This window comes from Nerophis lumbriciformis, linkage group LG07 (assembly GCF_033978685.3).
Source record: "Nerophis lumbriciformis linkage group LG07, RoL_Nlum_v2.1, whole genome shotgun sequence".
Lineage (NCBI taxonomy): Eukaryota > Metazoa > Chordata > Actinopteri > Syngnathiformes > Syngnathidae > Nerophis > Nerophis lumbriciformis.
The window spans coordinates 47,995,556-48,017,885 of NC_084554.2; the positions used below are offsets into that span (position 1 = coordinate 47,995,556).

The 22,330-nt window shown below is 40.6% G+C and overlaps 1 protein-coding gene across 1 annotated transcript in view; it reads left to right on the forward strand.

Moving 5' to 3' along the window:
* Window positions 1-251: 251 nt before the first annotated feature.
* Window positions 252-22,330, forward strand: part of rps6ka3b (ribosomal protein S6 kinase, polypeptide 3b) — an 85,121-nt gene continuing 63,042 nt past the window's right edge. Inside the window, exons 1-2 of the mRNA XM_061964970.1 lie at window positions 252-677; window positions 16,415-16,474. Of these exons, the coding sequence (XP_061820954.1) occupies window positions 615-677; window positions 16,415-16,474 (123 nt within the window). The 5' untranslated portion in view covers window positions 252-614. The remainder of the gene's footprint in view (window positions 678-16,414; window positions 16,475-22,330) is intronic.

Below are 22,330 nucleotides of genomic sequence, written 5' to 3' on the forward strand. Positions count from 1 at the left end.
GACCCCGGAAGTGTTGTGGCCGCGCCCTTGCTACATTGTCGCTTCCTTTTTGCGTGTTTTTTTATTTTTTATAAATGATAATTGTGTCTTAAAATTAGTTTGAGAGAGAGAGAGGGGAAAAAATCACACAAATGTGTCAATTATGAGTAGTTTTCGTATCGGTTTCCGCCAGCGTGACGCAGCACGACAGGTAAGCCGACACCGGCCGCCATATTGGGAAGTCCCGGAAGTGAGGCGGGGGGGGAGAGAGAGAGGGGGCGGCACATTGTCAAGCGATAGTCGGGTGTTACATGTGGCTGTTGAGCCTACGGGAAGAAGAAAAAAAAAAGAAATATATTCCCCGTCACCTTTTCTCATGTTAGACCGTTTGGAGCACGGGGTGGACTCGGCTCCACAGCACACCCGCGGATAGGTCGTGTTCGCCCGGAGCCAGCAGCAGCAGCGGCAGCACGGCGGCGTGGCTCGGCGCCAAGGAGACGCGGAACTAGCCCAACATTTTTTCAAAGAGGCCAAAAGAGATTTACCGGCGGCTGGAGCGTTAGTACCGGGGCGAGACGGCAGGAGTTTGAAAGCGGGCGAAGAAGAGGACTCGTCGGGCCGGAAGGAAGGACAAGATGCCGCTGGCTCAGCTGGCCGATCCCTGGCAGAAGATGCCGCTGGGGGGGACGCCAGGAGAGGTGAGTCCCTTACTCACCTTTTGCATAGAAACAAGTGAAAGTTTGCAAATAAAATAAAAAAAAGTGTCAACAGTGAAGTTATTCCAGTACTGTTTGAGTGACAGTGCAATAAGAGAACAACAAAAAGGTGAAGATAAAGACAATACCATAAAGTCATACCTGCCTGCTATATTTACATAAGCGCTTCAAGGTGTGTCACCCACACAGCAACTCTTTTACAAACACCTGGAAATGACTCCAAATATCTCCAGATTTCTGGCCAAAATAAGTGTCTAAAATAGGAGTCTCCAACAGGGAGCTGGCCGCCTGACTCTCTAACCCAGGGGTGTCCAAAGTAAGGCCCGGGGGCCATTTCTGGCCCGCAGCACATTCTAAAAATATTACTACAAAAAACATCAAAAGTGGAATAAAAGATGTGAAAATAACGAGAAAAAAATTAAATGTTGACGCTAACAAAGGTTTTTTTTCAAGCCGATACTAATAAAACAAAACAGATGAACCTATTTATACCTACAATTTTGTTCAATAGACACTTAACTGTAGTTTATGCACTTTAGCTGCAAGCGTCCCTTACTCACCTTTTGCCTTTCACTTTTATTCTTTGGCTTTTAACACTACGTGAGTTGTGTGGTCCTCTGTCCTCTGTTGTCCTCTGTGTTTTTTATACATTTTGATTTCTATTTACTGTTTTAATTGGTTTTTAATCATATTTATTTTTATATTGTTTTTATATTTATTTATTTATTGTTTTTATTCAGTCATTGGTGGAGCTAAGGATAATATTAGAATATTGTTTTTAAAATTGTTTTTAATATTGTTTTCAATATTGTTGTGCAGCACTTTGGAAACATTTTTGTTGTTTAAAGTGGATTGGATTGATTGAACTTTGCATTAAAAAAAGTGAAAGTTTGCAAAAAAAAAAAAGTATGTCAACAGTAAAGTTGTTTGAGTGCAATAATAAGAGAACAACAAAACGTTGTTTGAGTGAATTTTTTTCAATAGACACTTAACTGTAGTTTATGCACTTTAGCCGCAAGCGTCCCTTACTCACCTTTTGCAAAAAAAAGTGAAAGTTTGCAAAATTATAAAAAAAAGTATGTCAACAGTAAAGTTATTCCAGTACTGTTTGAGTGACAGTGCAATAATAAGAGAACAACAAAAAGGTGAAGATAAAGACAATACCATAAAGTCATACCTGCCTGCTATATTTACATAAGCGCTTCAAGGTGTGTCACCCACACAGCAACTCTTTTACAAACACCTGGAAATGACTCCAAATCGCTTAAGATTTCTGGCCAAAATAAGTGTCTGAATTAGGGGTCTCACCGCCTGACTCTCTAACCCAGGGGTGTCCAAAGTAAGGCCCGGGGGCCATTTCTGGCCCGCAGCACATTCTAAAAATATCACTACAAAATCATCAAAAGTGGAATAAAAGATGTGTAAATTAACGAGAAAAAGATTCAATGTTGACGCGAAAAAGTCGGGATGCACACATTTTTTCCCCCCAAGCCGATACTAAGTTCCTGCGTCTCACAAAACAGATGAACCTATTTATACCTTTTAATTTTGTTCAATAGACACTTGAGTGTAGTTTATGCACTTTAGCCGCAAGCGTCCTTTACTCACCTTGTGCCTTTCACTTTTATTCTTTGGCTTTTAACACTACGTGAGTTGTGTGGTCCTCTGTCCTCTGTTTTTTGTTTTTTTTAAATAAATTTTGATTTCTATTTACTGTTTTAATTGGTTTTTCCCTTTAAAATCGTTTTTAATCATATTTATTTTTATATTGTTTTTACATTGGTTTTATATTTATTTATTTATTTATTTGTTTTTATTCAGTCATTGGTGGAGCTAAGGATAATATTTGAATATTGTTTTTAATATTGTTGTGCAGCACTTTGGAAACATGTTTGTTGTTTAAATGTGCCATATAAATAAAGTGGATTGGATTGATTGGATTTTGCATTAAAAAAAAGTGAAAGTTTGCAAATTAAAAAAAAATTGTCAACAGTAAAGTTATTCCAGTACTTTTTGAGTGACAGTGCAATAATAAGAGAACAACAAAAAGGTGAAGATAAAGACAATACCATAAAGTCATACCTGCCTGCTATATTTACATAAGCGCTTCAAGGTGTGTCACCCACACAGCAACTCTTTTACAAACACCTGGAAATGACTCCAAATATCTCAAGATTTCTGGCCAAAATAAGTGTCTAAAATAGGAGTCTCCAACAGGGAGCTTGCCGCCTGACTCTCTAACTCAGGGGTGTCCAAAGTAAAGCCCGGGGGACATTTCTGGCCCGCAGCACATTCTAAAAAGATTACTACAAAATCATCAAAAGTGGATTAAAAGATGTGTAAATTAACGAGAAAAAGATTAAATTTTGACGCGAAAAAGTAGGGATGCACACATTTTTTTCCCCCAAGCCGATACTAAGTTCCTGCGTCTCACAAAACAGATGAACCTATTTATATGTATAATTTTTTTCAATAGACACTTAACTGTAGTTTATGCACTTTAGCCGCAAGCGTCCCTTACTCACCTTTTGCCTTTCACTTTTATTCTTTGACTTTTAACACTACGTGAGTTGTGTGGTCCTCTGTCCTCTGTTTTTTTTTTTTATATACATTTTGATTTATATTTACTGTTTTAATTGTTTTTTCCCTTTAATCATATTTATTTGTATATTGATTTTATATTGGTTTTATATTTATTTATTTATTTGTTTTTATTCAGTCATTGGTGGAGCTAAGGATAATATTTGAATATTGTTTTTAATATTGTTGTGCAGCACTTTGGAAAAATGTTTGTTGTTTAAATGTGCTAAATAAATAAAGTGGATTGCATTGATTGGATTTTGCATTAAAAAAAAGTGAAAGTTTGCAAATTAAAAATTTTTTTGTCAACAGTAAAGTTATTCCAGTACTGTTTGAGTGACAGTGCAATAATAAGAGAACAACAAAAAGGTGAAGATAAAGACAATAACATAAAGTCATACCTGCCTGCTATATTTACATAAGCGCTTCAAGGTGTGTCACCCACACAGCAACTCTTTTACAAACACCTGGAAATGAATGCAAATATCTCAAGATTTCTGGCCAAAATAAGTGTCTAAAACAGGGAGCTGGCCGCCTGACTCTCTCACTCAGGGGTGTCCAAAGTAAGGCCCGGGGGCCATTTCTGGCCCGCAGCACGTTCTAAAAATATTACTACAAAATCATCAAAAGTGGAATAAAAGATGTGTAAATCAACGAGAAAAAGATTAAATGTTGACGACAAAAAGTAAAAAAAGTAGCGATGCACAAAGCCATCCATCAAGCCGATACTACAGGGTAATAAGTTCCTGCGTCTCACAAAACAGATGAACCTATTTATACCTACAATTTTGTTCAATAGACACTTAACTGTAGTTTATGCACTTTAGCCGCAAGCGTCCCTTACTCACCTTTTGCAGAAAAAAAAGTGAAAGTTTGCAAATTAAAAAAAGTATGTCAACTGTAAAGTTATTCCAGTACTGTTTGAGAGACAGTGCAATAATAAGAGAACAACAAAAAGATGAAGATAAATCAAGGTGTGTCACCCACACAGCAACTCTTTTACAAACACCTGGAAATTAATGCAAATATCTCAAGATTTTTGGCCAAAATAAGTGTCTAAAATAGGGGTCTCGCCGCCTGACTCTCTAACCCAGGGGTGTCCAAAGTAAGGCCCTTGGGCCATTTCTGGCTCGCAGCACATTCTAAAAATATTACTACAAAAAACATCAAAAGTTTAATAAAAGATGTGTAAATTAACGAGAAAAAAATTAAATGTTGACGCTAAAAAGTAGAAAAAGTAGGGATTCACAAAGGTTTTTTTTCAAGCCGATACTAATACCGGTAAGTTCCTGCGTCTCACAAAACAGATGAACCTATTTATACCTTTTAATTTTGTTCAATAGACACTTAACTGTAGTTTATGCACTTTAGCCGCAAGCGTCCCTTACTCACCTTTTGCCTTTCACTTTTATTCTTTGGCTTTTAACACTATGTGAGTTGTGTGGTCCTCTGTCCTTTGTTGTCCTCTGTGTTTTTTTTAATACATTTTGATTTATATTTACTGTTTTAATTGGTTTTTAATCATATTTATTTTTATATTGTTTTTATATTGGTTTTATATTTATTTATTTTTTGTTTTTATTCAGTCATTGGTGGAGCTAAGGATAATATCTGAATATTGTTTTTAATATTGTTTTTAATATTGTTGTGCAGCACTTTGGAAACATTTTTGTTGTTTAAAGTGGATTGGATTGATTGGATTTTGCATTAAAAAAAAGTGAAAGTTTGCAAAAAAAAAAAAGTATGTCAACAGTAAAGTTGTTTGAGTGCAATAATAATAGAACAACAAAAAGTTGTTTGAGTGCAATAATAAGAGAACAACAAAAAGGTGAAGATAAAGACAATACCTTAAAGTCATACCTGCCTGCTATATTTACATAAGCGCTTCAAGGTGTGTCACCCACACAGCAACTCTTTTACAAACACCTGGAAATGACTCCAAATATCTCAAGATTTCTGGCCAAAATAAGTGTCTAAAATAAGGGTCTCGCCGCCTGACTCTCTAAACCAGGGGTGTCCAAAGTAAGGCCCGGGGGCCAGACAGCACATTATAAAAATATTACTACAATAACATCAAAAGTGGAATAAAAGATGTGTAAATCAACGAGAAAAAAATTCAATGTAGATGCTAAAAAATAGGGATGCCGGCACTAATAATTTCCTGCTTCTCACAATACCAATTACCGTATTTTTCGGAGTATAAGTCGCACCGGAGTATAAGTCGCACATGCCGAAAATGCATAATAAAGAAGGAAAAAAAACATATATAAGTCGAACTGGAGCCCGGCCAAACTATGAAAAAAACTGCGACTTATAGTCCGAAAAATACGGTAACCTATTTATACCTATAATTTAAAAAAATAAGCACCCAACTGTAGTTTATGCACTTTAGCAGCAAGCGTTTTTCATGGGCTTTTCAAAACACTTATAGCAAGGCTGGCGTTTCAGGTGGTTTAATGTGTTGAAGTGCAATGTTTTTTTACCCCTTCTCGTCAAATGTTTGTGGAACATTTGGCGCAAACAGCACACCGACTGTACTCCTCAGAAACGGGGAAGAAGTCCCAATCGACGCCATATTTGTTTACAACAAGGCGAGTCCCTCACTCACCTTTTGCCAAAAAAAGTGGTGTTAGCGGGGGTGTATTTTGTTGCGTCCCGGAAGAGTTAGTGCTGCAAAGGATTCTGGGTATTTGTTCTGTTGTTTTTATGTTGTGTTACGGTGCGGCTGTTCTCTTGAAATGTGTTTATCGTTCTTGTTTGGTGTGGATACACAGTGTGGCGTATATTTGTAACAGTGTTAAAGTTTTTTTATACTGGCACCCTCAGTGTAACCTGTATCACTGTTGATGAAGTATGCGTTGCATTCACTCGTGTGTGCGTACAGAAGCCGCACATATTTTGTGACTGGGTCTGAACGATGTTAGAATGGATGAAAAGCGGACGTGACGATAGCTCGTAGAGTACGTTAAAGGCAGTGCATTTAAGGCACGCCCCCAAGACCGTGGACGAGATATAATGACTGATGAATACCTTCGTTCGATAATGAAGGTTGCCTCAGCTCAAAGCCTGAGCCCCGACATTAATGAACTAGCATCCAAGAAAAGATGGCAGGTATCTGGCTTGGGCACATCAGATTAGATCAGTGTGTTGCAAACTGAGCAGTTTAAAGTCCTGAATGGTTGTTTTATTCATTGTTATTTTATTTTCTAATTTATTAGCCTGTGGAAAAAGTTAATGTTGATATTTACCTCAGGAGGCTGCAAATAGAAAAGAGGCATTACATTTTTATTTAAATTGTATTTGATATGCCATTGATATTTTTTAATTATTATTATTATTATTATTTGAAACTCGATTTTGCATGTCACTATAAAGTTATATAAGCCTTGCTTGTTCAATATTCAATGCAAAACTTGTTTGGGTCCCTATTAAAAGGTTAATTTGTTCAACTTTGGCCCGCAGCTTTGTTCAGTTTTAACTTTTGGCCCACTCTTTATTTGAGTTTGACACCCCTGTTCTAGACCAAAAATCACTTCATATTCTTTACTGCTCACTAGTGTTACCATATCTGAGTTACTGTGGAGAAATATGGGGAAACAACTACAAATGTGCGCTTCATTCACAAACTGTGTTACAAAAAAGATCAATGAGAATAATATATAATGTTGGATATAGAGAACATACTAACCCTTTATTTATTCAATTGCAAATATTGAAATTCAACGATTTGGTGCTTTTGCAAACAGCTAAAATGATGTAGAAAGCAAACTATAACCTGCTATCCAAAAATGTACAACAATTCTTCTCAACAAAAGAGGAGAAATATAACCTTAGAGGAAAATCTCATTTAAAACATTTGTATGCTCGTATAACACTTAAAACCTTTAGCATATCTGTATGTGGAATTAAATGATGGAATGCATTAAGCAAAGAAATCCAACAAAGCACCAATATGATTCAGTTTAAGAGACGGTTCAAACTACAAGTGTTTACAAAGTAGACAGAACAAGAATTATGATGAACATCTTGAACCTTTATTTTTTTCCTTTTTTTTATTGAGACAAAGGTTATTTATGTATTTAATATTTGTTTGCTTACTATGGTATATTATTTATTTGTTCACTGTTCTGTTACAGAGAACAAGGAGATTGGATAAAATTGCTATGGTATGAAAAGGGGTAGGATTAAATAAGCTCTGCTTTTTCCTACTCCTTTTCGGACGTGCTGTAATGAAACAACTGGAAATGTGTGATGAATTACATTGTATCGTATGCATGTTCCAAATAAACTGAAACTGAACTGAACTGAACAGCTCATTCTAAAAACACTGCTACAAAAACGCATCAAAAGTGGAATAAAAGATGTGTAAATCAACAATGTCGTAGGTGACGTATGTGCGCTTGTTTTATGTCTCTGTGAGAAGGAAAGACAAGAAAGAGTGAGAAGAGCCTGAAGTGTAATGCCCGCAGCTAAAAGCAACTGCCTGAGAACTTATACTTGAATATCACGATATACCGTATTTTTCGGACTATAAGTCGCAGTTTTTTTCATAGTTTGGCCGGGGTGCGACTTATACTCAGGAGCGACTTATGTGTGAAATTATTAACACATTATCGTAAAATACCAAATAATATTATTTAGCTCATTCACGTAAGAGACTAGACCAGGGGTAGGAAACCTATGGCTCTAGAGCCAGATGTGGCTCTTCTGATGACTGCATCTGGCTCTCAGATAAATCTTAGCTGACATTGCTTAACATGATAAGTAATGAATAATTCCGCTGGTAATCACAGTGTTAAAAATAACGTACAAAATATAAAACGTTCTCAAGCATTTTAATCCATCCATCTGTTTTCTACCGCACCTGTTCAAAAAGTCGCATTATCGGTAAGAAGTGTTTTATTTATTATTGGTTAGCTTCAGAATAACAATGTTATTAAAAAGAATGAGACTTATTACAGTCTAAAAATGTTGGGCTTACTTAAAAATGTTGTTGTTTAGTTGTATTCAGTGTTAAAAAATATTATATGGCTCTAACGGAAATACATTTAAAAAATATTTGGCTTTCATGGCTCTCTCAGCCAAAAAGGTTCCCGACCCCTGGACTAGACGTATAAGATTTCATGGGATTTAGCGATTAGGAGTGACAGATTGTTTGGTAAACGTATAGCATGTTCTATATGTTATAGTTATTTGAATGACTCTTACCATAATATGTTACGTTAACATACCAGTTGGTTATTTATGCCTCATATAACGTACACTTATTCAGCCTGTTGTTCACTATTCTTTATTTATTTTAAATTGCCTTTCAAATGTCTATTCTTGGTGTTGGCTTTTATCAAATACATTTCCCCAAAAAATGCGACTTATACTCCAGTGCGACTTATATGTTTTTTCCCTTCTTTATTATGCATTTCCGGCCGGTGCAACTTATACTCCGAAAAATACGGTAGTCATTTTCTATATCAGACGGAGACAAACGCGCGATATATCGAGTATATTCGATATAACACCCAACCCTAACGTGGACACTTACAAAAGCCTCTTTTTCAGTGGTTTTTTTTTTGCTGCGTTAAGCAGAATAATAACGACTGCACAATTGAAGAAAAGCTCCACTGAGTCGAGCATCTCAATCCTAAAGTGATGAAAGAGTCACATGACCCCAAATGTCAAATTTGCAGACACAATAGTGACACTCATGCGCTTGTCGTGGAAAAAGTGTAAACATGCCAGGGAAAAAAAGTGGATTTTAATTAGGCCAACGGACATTTTAAGTGACTTATTCTGCAGATTTATGACATAAGTTCTGGGTTTAAAGGGGAACATTATCACCAGACCTATGTAAGCGTCAATATATACCGTATTTTCCGCACCATAAGGCGCCCTGGGTTATAAGCCGCGCCTTCAATGAACGGCATATTTCAAAACTTTGTCCACCTATAAGCCGCCCCGTGTTATAAGCCGCATCTAACTGCGCTAAAGGAATGTCAAAAAAACAGTCAGATAGGTCAGTCAAACTTTAATAATATATTAAAAACCAGCGTGATGTGGGCGCGCATGGAGTCGTATATCAACATGGACGGAGCTGCGTGAAAAAAGCCACCCGGCCTCTTCGCGTAAACTTACCTTAACCACTCGCTCATCTTTTCTTCATCCATCCCTTCGAGTTAGCTTTTATGATGACGCCGGCTGGAAAGGTCTCTTTTGGCAAGGTCTTCCTTTTGAATATCACCATGGGTGGAAGTTTCTGGCCATTAGCATGGCAAGCTAGAACCACAGTGAAGGATGACTTCTCATTCCCTGTGGTGCGAATGTTCACCGTACGTGCTCCCGTTGTATCCACAGTGCGGTTCACAGGAATATCAAAAGTCAGTGGAACCACGTCCATGTTGATAATGTTCTCTGGCCGGATCTTTTTTTCAGCTATCTTGTTTTTACAATATGCACGGAAAGTAGCCAGCTTTTCTTGAAAGTCTTTAGGCAGTTGCTGTGAAATAGTAGTCCGTGTGCGGATGGAGAGATTGCGTCTTTTCATGAACCGGATCCCTGTCGCTTAGTAGGAGCCATTTTGTGGTCTTTACAGATGTAAACACACAAAGGAAATGAAACGTAATATCCGCGCGCTTCTTCTTCTTCTACGCGGGCGGGTGGTTGCTTACAGTAGAAGAAGAAGCGCTTCCTGTTCTATGGGGGCGGGTGCTTACCTTGGCGGTTGCTTGCGTAGAAGAAGAAGCACTTCCTCTTCTACGGGGAAAAAAGATGGCGGCTGTTTACCGTAGTTGCGAGACCGAAACTTTATGAAAATGAATCTTAATATTAATCCATATATAAAGCGCACCGGGTTATAAGCCGCACTGTCAGCTTTTGAGTAAATTTGTGGTTTTTAGGTGCGGCTAATAGTGCGGAAAATACGGTACCTTGATGTTGCAGAAAAAAGACCATATATTTTTTTAACCGATTTCCGAACTCTAAATGGGTGAATTTTGGCGAATTAAACGCCTTTCTAATATTCGTTCTCGGAGCGATGACGTCACAACGTGGCGTCACATCGGGAAGCAATCCGCCATTTTCTCAAACACCGAGTCAAATCAGCTCTGTTATTTTCCGTTTTTTCGACTGTTTTCCGTACCTTGGAGACATCATGCCTCGTCGGTGTGTTGTCGGAGGGTGTAACAACACGAACAGGGACGGATTCAAGTTGCACCAGTGGCCCAATGATGCGAAAGTGGCAAGAAATTGGACGTTTGTTCCGCACACTTTACCGACGAAAGCTATGCTACGACAGAGATGGCCAGAATGTGTGGATATCCTGCGACACTCAAAGCAGATGCATTTCCAACGATAAAGTCAAAGAAATCTGCCGCCAGACCCCCATTGAATCTGCCGGAGTGTGTGAGCAATTCAGGGACAAAGGGCCTCGGTAGCACGGCAAAGCAATGGCGGCAGTTTGTTCCCGCAGACGAGCGAGCTAAACCCCCTGGATGTCTTGGCTCACACCGTCCCTTATGCCACCGAAGATGATCAAGAGAAGAATATCGACCCTAGCTTCCCTGGCCTGCTGACATCAACTCCAAAACTGGACAGATCAGCTTTCAGGAAAAGAGCGCGGATGAGGGTATGTCTCCAGAATATATTAATTGATGAAAATTGGGCTGTCTTCACTCTCAAAGTGCATGTTGTTGCCAAATGTATTTCATATGCTGTAAACCTAGTTCATAGTTGTTAGTTTCCTTTAATGCCAAACAAACACATACCAATCGTTGGTTAGAAGGCGATCGCCGAATTCGTCCTCGCTTTCTCCCGTGTCGCTGGCTGTCGTGTCGTTTTCCTCGGTTTCGCTTGCATACGGTTCAAACCGATATGGCTCAATAGCTTCAGTTTCTTCTTTAATTTCGTTTTCGCTACCTGCCTCCACACTACAACCATCCGTTTCAATACATGCGTAATCTGTTGAATCGCTTAAGCCGCTGAAATCCGAGTCTGAATCCGAGCTAATGTCACTATAGCTTGCTGTTCTATGCGCCATGTTTGTTTGTGTTGGCTTCACTATGTGACGTCACAGGAAAATGGATGGGTGTATATAACGATGGTTAAAATCAGGCACTTTGAAGCTTTTTTTTAGGGATATTGCGTGATGGGTAAAATTTTGAAAAAAACTTCGAAAAATATAATAAGCCACTGGGAACTGATTTTTAATGGTTTTAACCCTTCTGAAATTGTGATAATGTTCCCCTTTAATGTCAGTGAAAGCAGAACTTCATCCTATTCTTGGTGTTATGCAAAAAACAAAAAGATGAACGCGCAGTTGGAGAAAAGTGTGGGATTGCTTCACAAAGTGAGTCAAAGTCAAATAAGTGTGTGTGTGTGTATGTATGTGTGTGTGTGTGTGTGTGTGTGTGTTCCAGTTCTTCAAGGTTTTGAATCTTGATAACGAACCGTAGGCGTTCGTCCGGGTGATTCAGGAAGGCGCTTCTTGCATAAGTCCTCTTCCTGCGTGCGTGACCACTTCCTGCGTGCGGTGTCGCCGTAGCGTCGCGAGGCGTGTAAAAACGCATCAGGCCCGCGCGTAACCCGCCCCGATTCACCAGTGGCTCCGGTCGCAAAAAAATGAAAAGGTAGCGAGTCACGTGCTCGACGAGCTCGTACTTGCCCGTTGCTTTTCGCACACACACCGCCTCGCTGTCATGTCCTGCTGGCGATGAACGTGACCTTTGAACGCACCTCTAAAGAGTGTGTATGTGTGTGAGATGGCGGCTGTCGCATAAGGGGAGAGTGATGTGGAATAAAGACGAGATCAGTCAGCAGGCACACTAAAAGAGTCAGTTCCTGTTTCTGGGAGGGAACGTTGCATCAGAAAAGGAATGTTCCGTGGTTACACCTGAATGAGGACATTGTGAGTGTGTGTGAGTGTGTGTGCGTGTGTGCGTGTGTGTGTGTGTGTGTGTGTGTGTGTGTGTGTGTGTGTGTGTGTGTGTGTGTGTGTGTGTGTGTGTGTGTGTGTGTGTGTGTGTGTGTGTGTGTGTGGCAGACAGACAGAAGTATCATTCCTATAGATATCAGCTTGTGTCAAGAATTGTTCCCAATACTCGTTTTTATACATTGGTGAGGCTCGGCATCGAACGCGCTGTCATTCCTGGAATTTCGTGTCATGTTGTAGCAAGTTGCAGTTGCGCCCATCCACACACACACACACACACACACACACACACACACACACTCTCTCTCACACTCAACGGTCGAGATTCCTCCCCGTCAAGTCCCAAGCAGCGTGGACGTGTGATGTCATCACTGGTGCTAACAATAGCAGCGAGGGGTCGTCAAACCAGACCAACACACTGCAAGCGTTAAAAACAAAAAAGCAGTGAAGTTGGCACGCTGTGTGAATGGTAAATAAAATAAGAATACAATGATTTGCAAATCCTTTTCAACTTATATTCAATTGAAGTGTGCCCATGCCTTGGGCACTGATACACCCCCATATTAGGGCTCCAACTAACAACTAATTTGATAATCGATTAATCTGTCAATTATTACTTCGATTAATTGATTAATAATCAGATAAAAAAGACTAACTACATTTCTATCCTTTCCAGTATTTCATTGAAAAAAAACAGCATACTGGCACTATACTTATTTTGATTATTGTTTCTCAGCTGTTTGTAAATGTTGCAGTTTATAAATAAAGGTTTATCATGCGCATAGCATAGATCCAACAAATCGATGACTAAATTAATCGCCAACTATTTTAATAATCGATTTTAATCGATTAGTTGTTGCAGCCTTACCCCATACCATCACAGATGCTGGCTTTTCAAATCTGCGCCCATAACAGTCCGGATGGTTCTTTTTCCTCTTTAATCCGAAGGACACAACGTCCACAGTTTCCAAAAACTATTTGAAATGTGGACTCGTCAGACCACAGAACACTTTTCCACTTTGCATCAGTCCATCTTAGATGAGCTCGGGCCCAGCGAAGCATTTCTGGGTGTTGTTGATAAATGGATTTGGCTTTGCATAGTAGAGTTTTAACTTGCGGGCAGCACGGCGGAACAGGAGTTAGTGCATGTGCCTCACAATACGAAGGTCCTGAGTAGTCCTGGGTTCAATCCCGGGCTCGGGATCTTTCTGTGTGGAGTTTGCATGTACTCCGGCTTCCTCCGGCTTCCTCCCACCTCCAAAGACATGCACCTGGGGATAGGTTGATTGGCAACACTAAATGGTCCCTAGAGTGTGAATGTTGTCTGTCTATCTGTGTTGGCCCTGTGATGAGGTGGCGACTTGTCCAGGGTGTACACTGCCTTCCGCCTGAATGCAGCTGAGATAGGCTCCAGCACCCCCTGCAACCCCAAAAGGGACAAGCGGTAGAAAATGGATGGATGGATGGAGTTTTAACTTGCACTTACAGATGTAGCGACCAACTTTAGTTACTGACAGTGGTTTTCTGAAGTGTTCCTGAGCCCATGTGGTGATATCTTTTACACACCGATGTCGCTTTTTGATGCAGTACCGACTGAGGGATCGAAGGTCACGTGCATTCAATGTCGGTTTTCGGCGATTTCTCCAGATTCTCTGAACCTTTTGATGTTATTACAGACCGTAGATGGTGAAATCCCTCAATTCTTTGCAATAGCTGGTTGAGAAATGTTGTTCTTAAACTGTTCGACAATTTGCGCACCCATTTGTTGGCAAAGTGGGGACCCTCGCCTTATCCTTGTTTGTGAACGACTGAGCATTTCATGGAAGCTGCTTTTATACCCAATCATGGCACCCACCTGTTCCCAATTAGCCTGTTCACCTGTGGGATGTTCCAAATAAGTGTTTGATGAGCATTCCTCAACTTTCTCGGTCTTTTTTGCCACTTATGCCAGCTTTTTTGAAACATGTTGCAGGCATCAAATTCCAAATGAGCTAATTTTTTTTTTAAATAACAAAGTTTACCCATTCCAACGTTGAGTATCTAGTCTTTGCAGTCTATTCAATTGAATACAATGATATATATAATACATCATTGTATTCTGTTTTTATTTACCATTTACACAGCATGCCAACTTCACTGCTTTTGGGTTTGGTATATAACAAATCCCATAAAGATAATACGACTCTTAAATAGCCAGAACAATATTATTACATAACATATTTCTTCTGCCAAGGAAGTATATTGGGTGGATATATATTTATTGTATTTCATTTTTAAAATAAAACTTGGCTATAAGTGTGTAGGAGTTCTTTTTAAGCACATTCAACAATCATTTTGGTGACAATAACCGGCATGATATAAAATGTTCATATTGTTAAATCCTTAATAAGCACATATAAACACATATCACGATATGCGAACTCGAAGAGATTGGGATGTGGGTGGTGGGGTATCGAGTGTGTGCTGTGTTTTTTCCCATGGATTCGCGTGTGTGTATGTAAGTCTAAAGAGTTGCTTGCCTCTCGAGTGTTTTTGCAATAATACAGTCCGTCAGTTTAATCGAAGTGAACAAACAACAGGCGTATGTCCATGAAAGACAGGGAAGGACTTTAGAGCTTTTTCGCTGCGCTATCCTACAGGGGAATCTCGTAGCAACCACCTCGAAATCCAAATTGGAATGTTTGCGTTTGAGCGAGCTAAAACAAATTCAAACGTTTCAATTGAATTATCCATTTCTGGTCTTCAAATTGATCACAATTTCGCCTTGTAGAGCAGACAACTTCTCCAGGATGTTATCCAGTTTGTGATTTAGTTTAGAAATTGCCAGTTCTCCCCCTCTGTCTTCCTTTTTTTCCTCTTTCTATCCCCTCCTGCTCCGACCCGGCTGCACCAAATGATATTATAAATACATTTAATAAAGTCAAATACAAATAAGGCGACAAGAGAAGTATCCGACACTACTCTTTTGTAAAGTAAATCTGAACAGCCGATATGGGCATCTACATTAATTATATGATTTTCCTGAGAAGCTGGACAAAAATAAATAAAAAATGAAATTGCCAGTCTGGGTGCCTACAGCTCTGCCTATCTCTTCAATCAATTGTGGCATCTTTTGGGAATGACTTCTAGCATCTTCTGAATTTGCTGATACACCAAGGCACAGCTTAATACATTCAGCTAATGGCCCTAATTTAGTTTTTTGATTTGAGTTTCAGAATTGGAAATAGAATGAACGGAATGTCTTCTCAAAAACTTTGTAAATGTCTATCCCAAGTATTGTTGAGTTGGGATTGGATTGGAGGTGCTCTATTTTCTATTGCTAAAATTGATTTAACAATATTAGATTTTTGTAATTACAATTTAAAAAATATAAAAATAAATAAATGATGTTTTTTAGGCCCACGCTGCATGTATATTATCATCCATCCATCCATCCATTTGCTACCGCTTATTCCCTTTTTGGGGTCGCGGGGGGCGCTGGAGCCTATCTCAGCTACAATCGGGCGGAAGGCGGGGTACACCCTGGACAAGTCGCCACCTCATCGCAGGGCCAACACAGATAGACAGACAACATTCACACTCACATCCACACACTAGGGACCATTTAGTGTTGCCAATCAACCTATCCCCAGGTGCATGTCTTTGGATATTATCATTTATAAATCAAATGCGAGAATGGATTCTGAATCGAACAGTCACCATGAAAATCGGAATCTAATTCAATCGTGAAGTGCCCAAGCGATACAAGCTGTACACTGACTACTCTTAAGTATATCCATGTTTCAGTGCTTGGAGGTGGACTCCCTTTTGTGAAGTACTGTAAATGACACAAGTAATTCCTGCCTGCTTTTAGCAAGTAGTAGGAGACCGCTATCAGTGTCGCTATCACAGCTGCTGTTCCAGCAGGGAAGGCGTCAGGCGGCCAAGATGTCTTATGCAGCACTACTTCCTGTCTGCCCTTCTTCTTCTTCGCTTCGGTGGCCCTGCGGACACATTTCCCACTGTGACCGTCTGGCGCCTTCAGGGGGTCTGACTCTCCTGCAGGGAGCAGCAGGGGGGAGACCATGAGAGGGAAAGTGAAAACGAAAGCGCGCCCACTTGTGTTGACTAAAACGGGATCTGTTTTTCGCAGAGCCAAAATATTTCCTCCCCCTAAGACGTGCAACCTGACGCAAGAAGCCCGCCGCCGTGTTAACCTTTGACCTCTCTGTGCTTACAGGATGCTCATAACGACCTCGAAGACTCCGTGGGCGAGGACGACGCCATGCTGCCCTGCGCTGTAAGTTCCCCCATTCTACGTGTGTGTGTTTGCCTGCGAGATTTGACTGACATCCCGCCAGTAGGCTGACGCCCACTCCGAGGCGGGATAATTGGCGTTGTGAGAGTGAAAACTCGCTGCAGCTGACGATCGGCGCCGTGACTCATCCCAAAACATAAACAAGCCCTCAAAACGTCAACTTGTTATCATCAACTCATGATATCTTTTTAACATGCCATGTGTGTGTGTGTGAGTGCGTGCGTGCGCGGAGGATTTGTTGATGATCACAACATACGTGTGTACACTTTGGTTTCCAACGCCTCTCATGTGGTCACGTGACCTGTTGATGTGGCGCCCAATCTGGTCTAAAGCCTAGTGTCTACACTTGAGTGCATCAAAAAAGGTTATTTCCAGTTGTTGTGTGTGTGTGTGTGTGTGTGTGTGTGTGTGTTGGCAGCAGCTGCGTGCATCGATTTTTAAATGTAGAGGAGATGGCTTATGGATCGTCTGTCTGAGAAGAGCTGAGTAGTCATTATTTCGCTCTCCAGAGTCCTCTACACACACACACGCACACGCACGCACATACACACACGTACCTCTGCACCCACAGGCAATAGGCTATGTGCAAATGGTACTGTGTGTGTGTGTGTGTGTGTGTGTGTGTGTGTGTGTGTGTGTGTGTGTGTGTGTGTGTGTGTGTGTGTGTGTGTGTGTGTGTGTGTGTGTGTGTGTGTGTGTGTGTGTGTTTAGCCAGGTTAAACTGCGATAATGAGGCAAACTGACCTGAAGTTCTGACCCGTTGTGTCCAAAGTGACTTTTAAGACAAAGTTCACTCTTGTAATTTGAATGTTTCTTACACTCTGTAGCCTGTACACACACACACACACACACACACACACACACACACACACAAACTGATGCCCCCGTGAGACAGAAAATGGTTCCCAGACAACATTAGTAGCATCGCTGCTCTCTTGAGAGACTGACTGCCATATGCTGTAATCTGCCACTACCATAGTGTGTGTGTGTGTGTGTGTGTGTGTGTGTATGGGTGTGTGTGTGTGACATAGTAATAGAACATGAGGTCACAGAAACTACTCTAATTGTTCCTGAAAGGTGCCATCTTACATCATTGCCATATCATAGTATTTGTCAGTGGTGCAGGATATATATTGGAAGTGTATTCTAGTTTTGAAGCTGCAACGGTTTAAAAGTGTTTTTAGTACGTCCGACTGGGAACACGCTTGGTGTGTCCGTAGCTTTAATGCTAATGAGCTGCGTGTGTCTTCAAGAATCGCTATTGTGTACTTTATTCACTTTTTACATACACGGTGGGACCTCGATTTACGAACGCCTCTCTTCGTGTTCTTTTTGAACGTTTCGATCCAGCCAAATAAGCCTCGGTGTGCCATCGCTTCATTCGTTCAGTCGTTTAGTTTGACTACCATTTTGATGACATCGCTTCTTGTACACGGCGCTTTGAAGAGGTATGCCCCCCACGTCAAATCCTGTTTGCATTCTTGCGAGGAGTAGACGGATTTGCTCGCAAAAATGAAAGAACAAGTCCACAATTGCAACCATTTTCAGATTGATTGATTTGATTGATTGATTGATTGAAACTTTTATTAGTAGATTGCACAGTACAGTACATATTCCGTACAATTGACCACTAAATGGCAACACCCGAATAAGTTTTTCAACTTGTTTAAGTCGGGGTGCACTTAAATTGATTCATGATACAGATATATACTATCATCATAATACAGTCATCACACAAGATAATCATCAGAGTATATACATTGAATTATTTACATTATTTACAATCCGGGATGCGGTTTTGAAGGAGGATAGAGATGCCCTTTCTTTTACACCTGTTGGGAGTGCATTCCATATTGATGTGGCATAGAAGGAGAATGAGTTAAGACCTTTGTTAGATCGGAATCAGGGTTTAACGTGGTTAGTGGAGCAAAAGATGTGGAGAAAAGGATGTTTATATGGTTGCTGACTTTGCCGAATTAGTTACATTTCTTTGCAAGGACGCAAAGAAAGTGCAAGTGTAGCTGTTGCCAGTAGGGATGTCCCGATCCGATATTTGCAAAAAAATGCGTATCGGCAAGGCATGGGAAAATGCCAATCCAGATCCAGTTTTAAAAAAAAAACTCCGGTCCGTGTTTTCCAACGCACCGATTTAAATAATACATTCCACTTTTCTGCTGCGCCCTAATTTCTGTTCCGCATTTTCCAGCACACCTTCAACACATCCACAGGTCTGTGGATTCTCACCAGTTGCTTTTAGCTGCTGGCATTACACGTCAGGCTCTTCTCACTCTTTCCTGTGTCTCCCTCTCACAGACAGACAAGCGCACCTTCTTACACACGTCACATACTGTCACGTCATACGTCACATACGTATACGCCCTCGCGGAGCAGAGAGGTAGCAGCATGGCTAACGTTAGCTGTGATGCTAGCGCAGCCGTGCGAGCAACCTTCCCTCTAAGGTGCGCGCCTGTGCAATTGCGCACTGCTCACGCGTCCTCTGCGCACGGCAAATCTATGCCACGCACAAAATCAAATAAAAAAATAAGCGCATAAGAATTTTCGACACACGGACACGACAGAGAAAACAGTTTTCGTCATCATTGTTCAAATATTGTAACGTCTGTCGAGACGCTTATCTCTATTCGGTGCCACACGCCCACACCATCAAAATGCCGAGGCAAACATTTCCAGATCAACACCGTATGAAAAAATTTTTGATTTTTTTTTTTTAGTTGTGATTTCCTTCTCTGCATGAAAGTTTAAAAGTAGCATATATTAATGCAGTATGAAGAAGAATGTTTTAATGTAGACACATAGAATCATCATACTGCTGTGATTATATGCATCAAGTGTTCATTCAAGGCTAAGGCAAAATATCGAGATATATATCGTGTATCGCAATATGGCCTTAAAATATCGCAATATTAAAAAAAGGCCATATCGCCCAGCCCTAGTTCAATGATGCCATTTCTGTTTGTCATGTATAATTTTGTCTATTTTGTGTTTATCCTTGAATAAACAGGTCAGTTTCTTGTTACCAACCATTGTGTATTATTCAAACTCCCCTAATTCAGCTGGCTAGTTGTTATCAAGAGTACTAAAACCCTTTTCAACATGATTCTGACAACTAAGTAGGCTAAATAACTTTAAACATGAATACATGCTCGGATAGGCCAGTATCGGTCAGTATCGGTATCGGATCGGAAGTGTAAAAACAATATCGGTATCGGATTGGAAGTGCAAAAACCTGGATCGGGACATCCCTAGTTGCCAGTGCAGATAAATGAGAAGCAGCTAGCCGGCGACAGCCTTTCTGAGGCTATCCGTTGAGAGATTTATATGGCGACTTGATGTCCAAAAGTGACCATGCTGTAATCAGCACGAAAAAAGTATTGTCCAGGTGAGCCAAGGGTGTTTGGAAAAGTTTAATAAGAGGAGCCGTCATTCACAGCACCGATGTAGCACGGCGAGGCTGCTCGGAAAAGCTGCCGCTTCAAGGATTTTATCGGCAAAGAGGAAATTCCACCTTGGTAAGTTTTTAACTGTGATAAGACCGGACGTTTTCGGAAAAATATGCCAGAGGGGACGGGACCTTTTTATTACAGCGAAGGGGAATGCAGTACTGGGACATATTCCGATGGAGGACCTAGTTTGTCATCTTAGTCTAGTCAGGAGGTGACCAAGAACCCGATGGTCATTCTGTCAGATCTACAGCATTCCTCTGTGGAGAGAGGAGAACCGTCCAGAAGGACAACCATCTCTGCAGCAAACCACCAATCAGGCCTGTAAGGTAGAGTAGCCAGACGGAAGCCATTTATTTAAAAAAAAGTTTGCTAAAATGCACCTAAAACTAAATTTTCTGGTGTGTTGAGACAAAGATTGAAGTCTTTGGCGAGAGTGCCAGGCATCATGTTTGAAGGAAACCAGGCGTGGCGCAGTGGGAAAGTGGCCGTGCGCAACCCGAGGGTCCCTGGTTCAAGCCCCACCTAGTACCAACCTCGTCATGTCCGTTGTGTCCTGAGCAAGACACTTCACCCTTGCTCCTGATGGGTGCTGGTAGCGCCTTGCATGGCAGCTCCCTCCATCAGTGTGTGAATGTGTGTGTGAATGGGTAAATGTGGAAGTAGTGTCAAAGCGCTTTGAGTACCTTGAAGGTAGAAAAGCGCTATACAAGTATAACCCATTTATCATTTATTTATTTACCATCCCTACAGTGAAGCATAGTGGTGGCAGCATCATGCTGTGGGGATGGTTTACAGTGGCACGAATTGGGAGTTGAGTCAGTATAGAGGGAAAGATGAATGCAGCGATGTACAGAGACATCCTGGGTGAAAACCATCGCTTCCCATCCAATGTGATGAGGAATTAGCAAAGAGGACTGAGTGAAACTGTCCAAAGATAGGTGTTCCAAGCTTGACTTGAGGCTGTACCGTATTTTTCGGACTATAAGTCGCAGTTTTGTCCATAGTTTGGCCGGGGGGGCGACTTATACTCAGGAGCGACTTATGTGTGTAATTATTAACACATTACCGTAAAATGTCAAACAATATTATTTATCTCATTCACGTAAGAGACTAGACGTATAAGATTTCATGGGATTTAGCGATTAGGAGTGACAGATTGTTTGGTAAACGTATAGCATGTTCTATATGTTATAGTTATTTGAATGACTCTTACCATAATATGTTACGTTAACATACCAGGCACGTTCTCAGTTGGTTATTTATGCCTCATATAACGTACACTTATTCAGCCTGTTGTTCACTATTCTTTATTTATTTTAAATTGCCTTTCAAATGTCTATTCTTGGTGTTGGCTTTTATCAAATACATTTCCCCAAAAAATGCGACTTGTATATGTTTTTTTCCTTCTTTATTATGCATTATCGGCCTGTGCGACTTATACTCCGTAGTGACTTATACTCCAAAAAATACAGTAATTGCTGCCAAAGGCGCATTAACAAAGTATTGCACAGAGTGTCTGAATACTTATGTACATGTGATTTTATTAGGGGTTTTTTGTTCATAAATTTGCCAAAAATTCTAAATTTCAGTTTTTTTTTCTGTCCAGATGGGGTGCTGAGTGTACCGTATTTCCCGCACTATAAGGCGCACCTAAAAACCTCCAATTTCCTCAAAAGCTGACAGTGCGCCTTATAATCCGGTGCGCCTTATATATGGACCAATATTGAGCCACAACAGGTCTCGCAACTTCGGTAACTACGCCAACTTCATTTTCCCCCTTCTACGGCTGCTTACCGTAGAAGAAGAAGCGCTTCTTCTTCTACGGGGGAAAATTAAGACCTAAACTTTATGTACAGACCCAAAAATGGCTCCTATTAAGAGACACGCTTACGACGCAGCGTTTAAACTCAAGGCGATCAGTCATGCAGTAGAACACGGGAATAGAGCAGCAGCGAGAGAATTTAACATTAACTAATCAATGGTGCGGAAGTGGAGGAAGCAACATGAGTAAAGAAGACTAAACAGAGTTTCCGAGGGAACAAAGCAAGATGGCTACAGTTGGAGGACAAACTGGAACAGTGGGTTGTTGAACAGAGAGCAGCAAGTAGAAGTGTCAGAACAATCACTATTTGTTTTGTTGACATTCCCTTTAGCGCAGCTCCATCTAATGGATGCATAACGTAACCCCAGCCTCTACTGTAGCGTCTATTCTATGCGCCTTATAATGCGGTGCGCCTTATATATGAACAACGTTTTAAAATAGGCCACTCATTGAAGGTGCGCCTTATAATCCAGTGCGCCTTATAGTGCGGAAAATACGGTACATTAATGGGACATAAAATGAACTTTTTTGATTTTAGCAAATGGCTGCAAT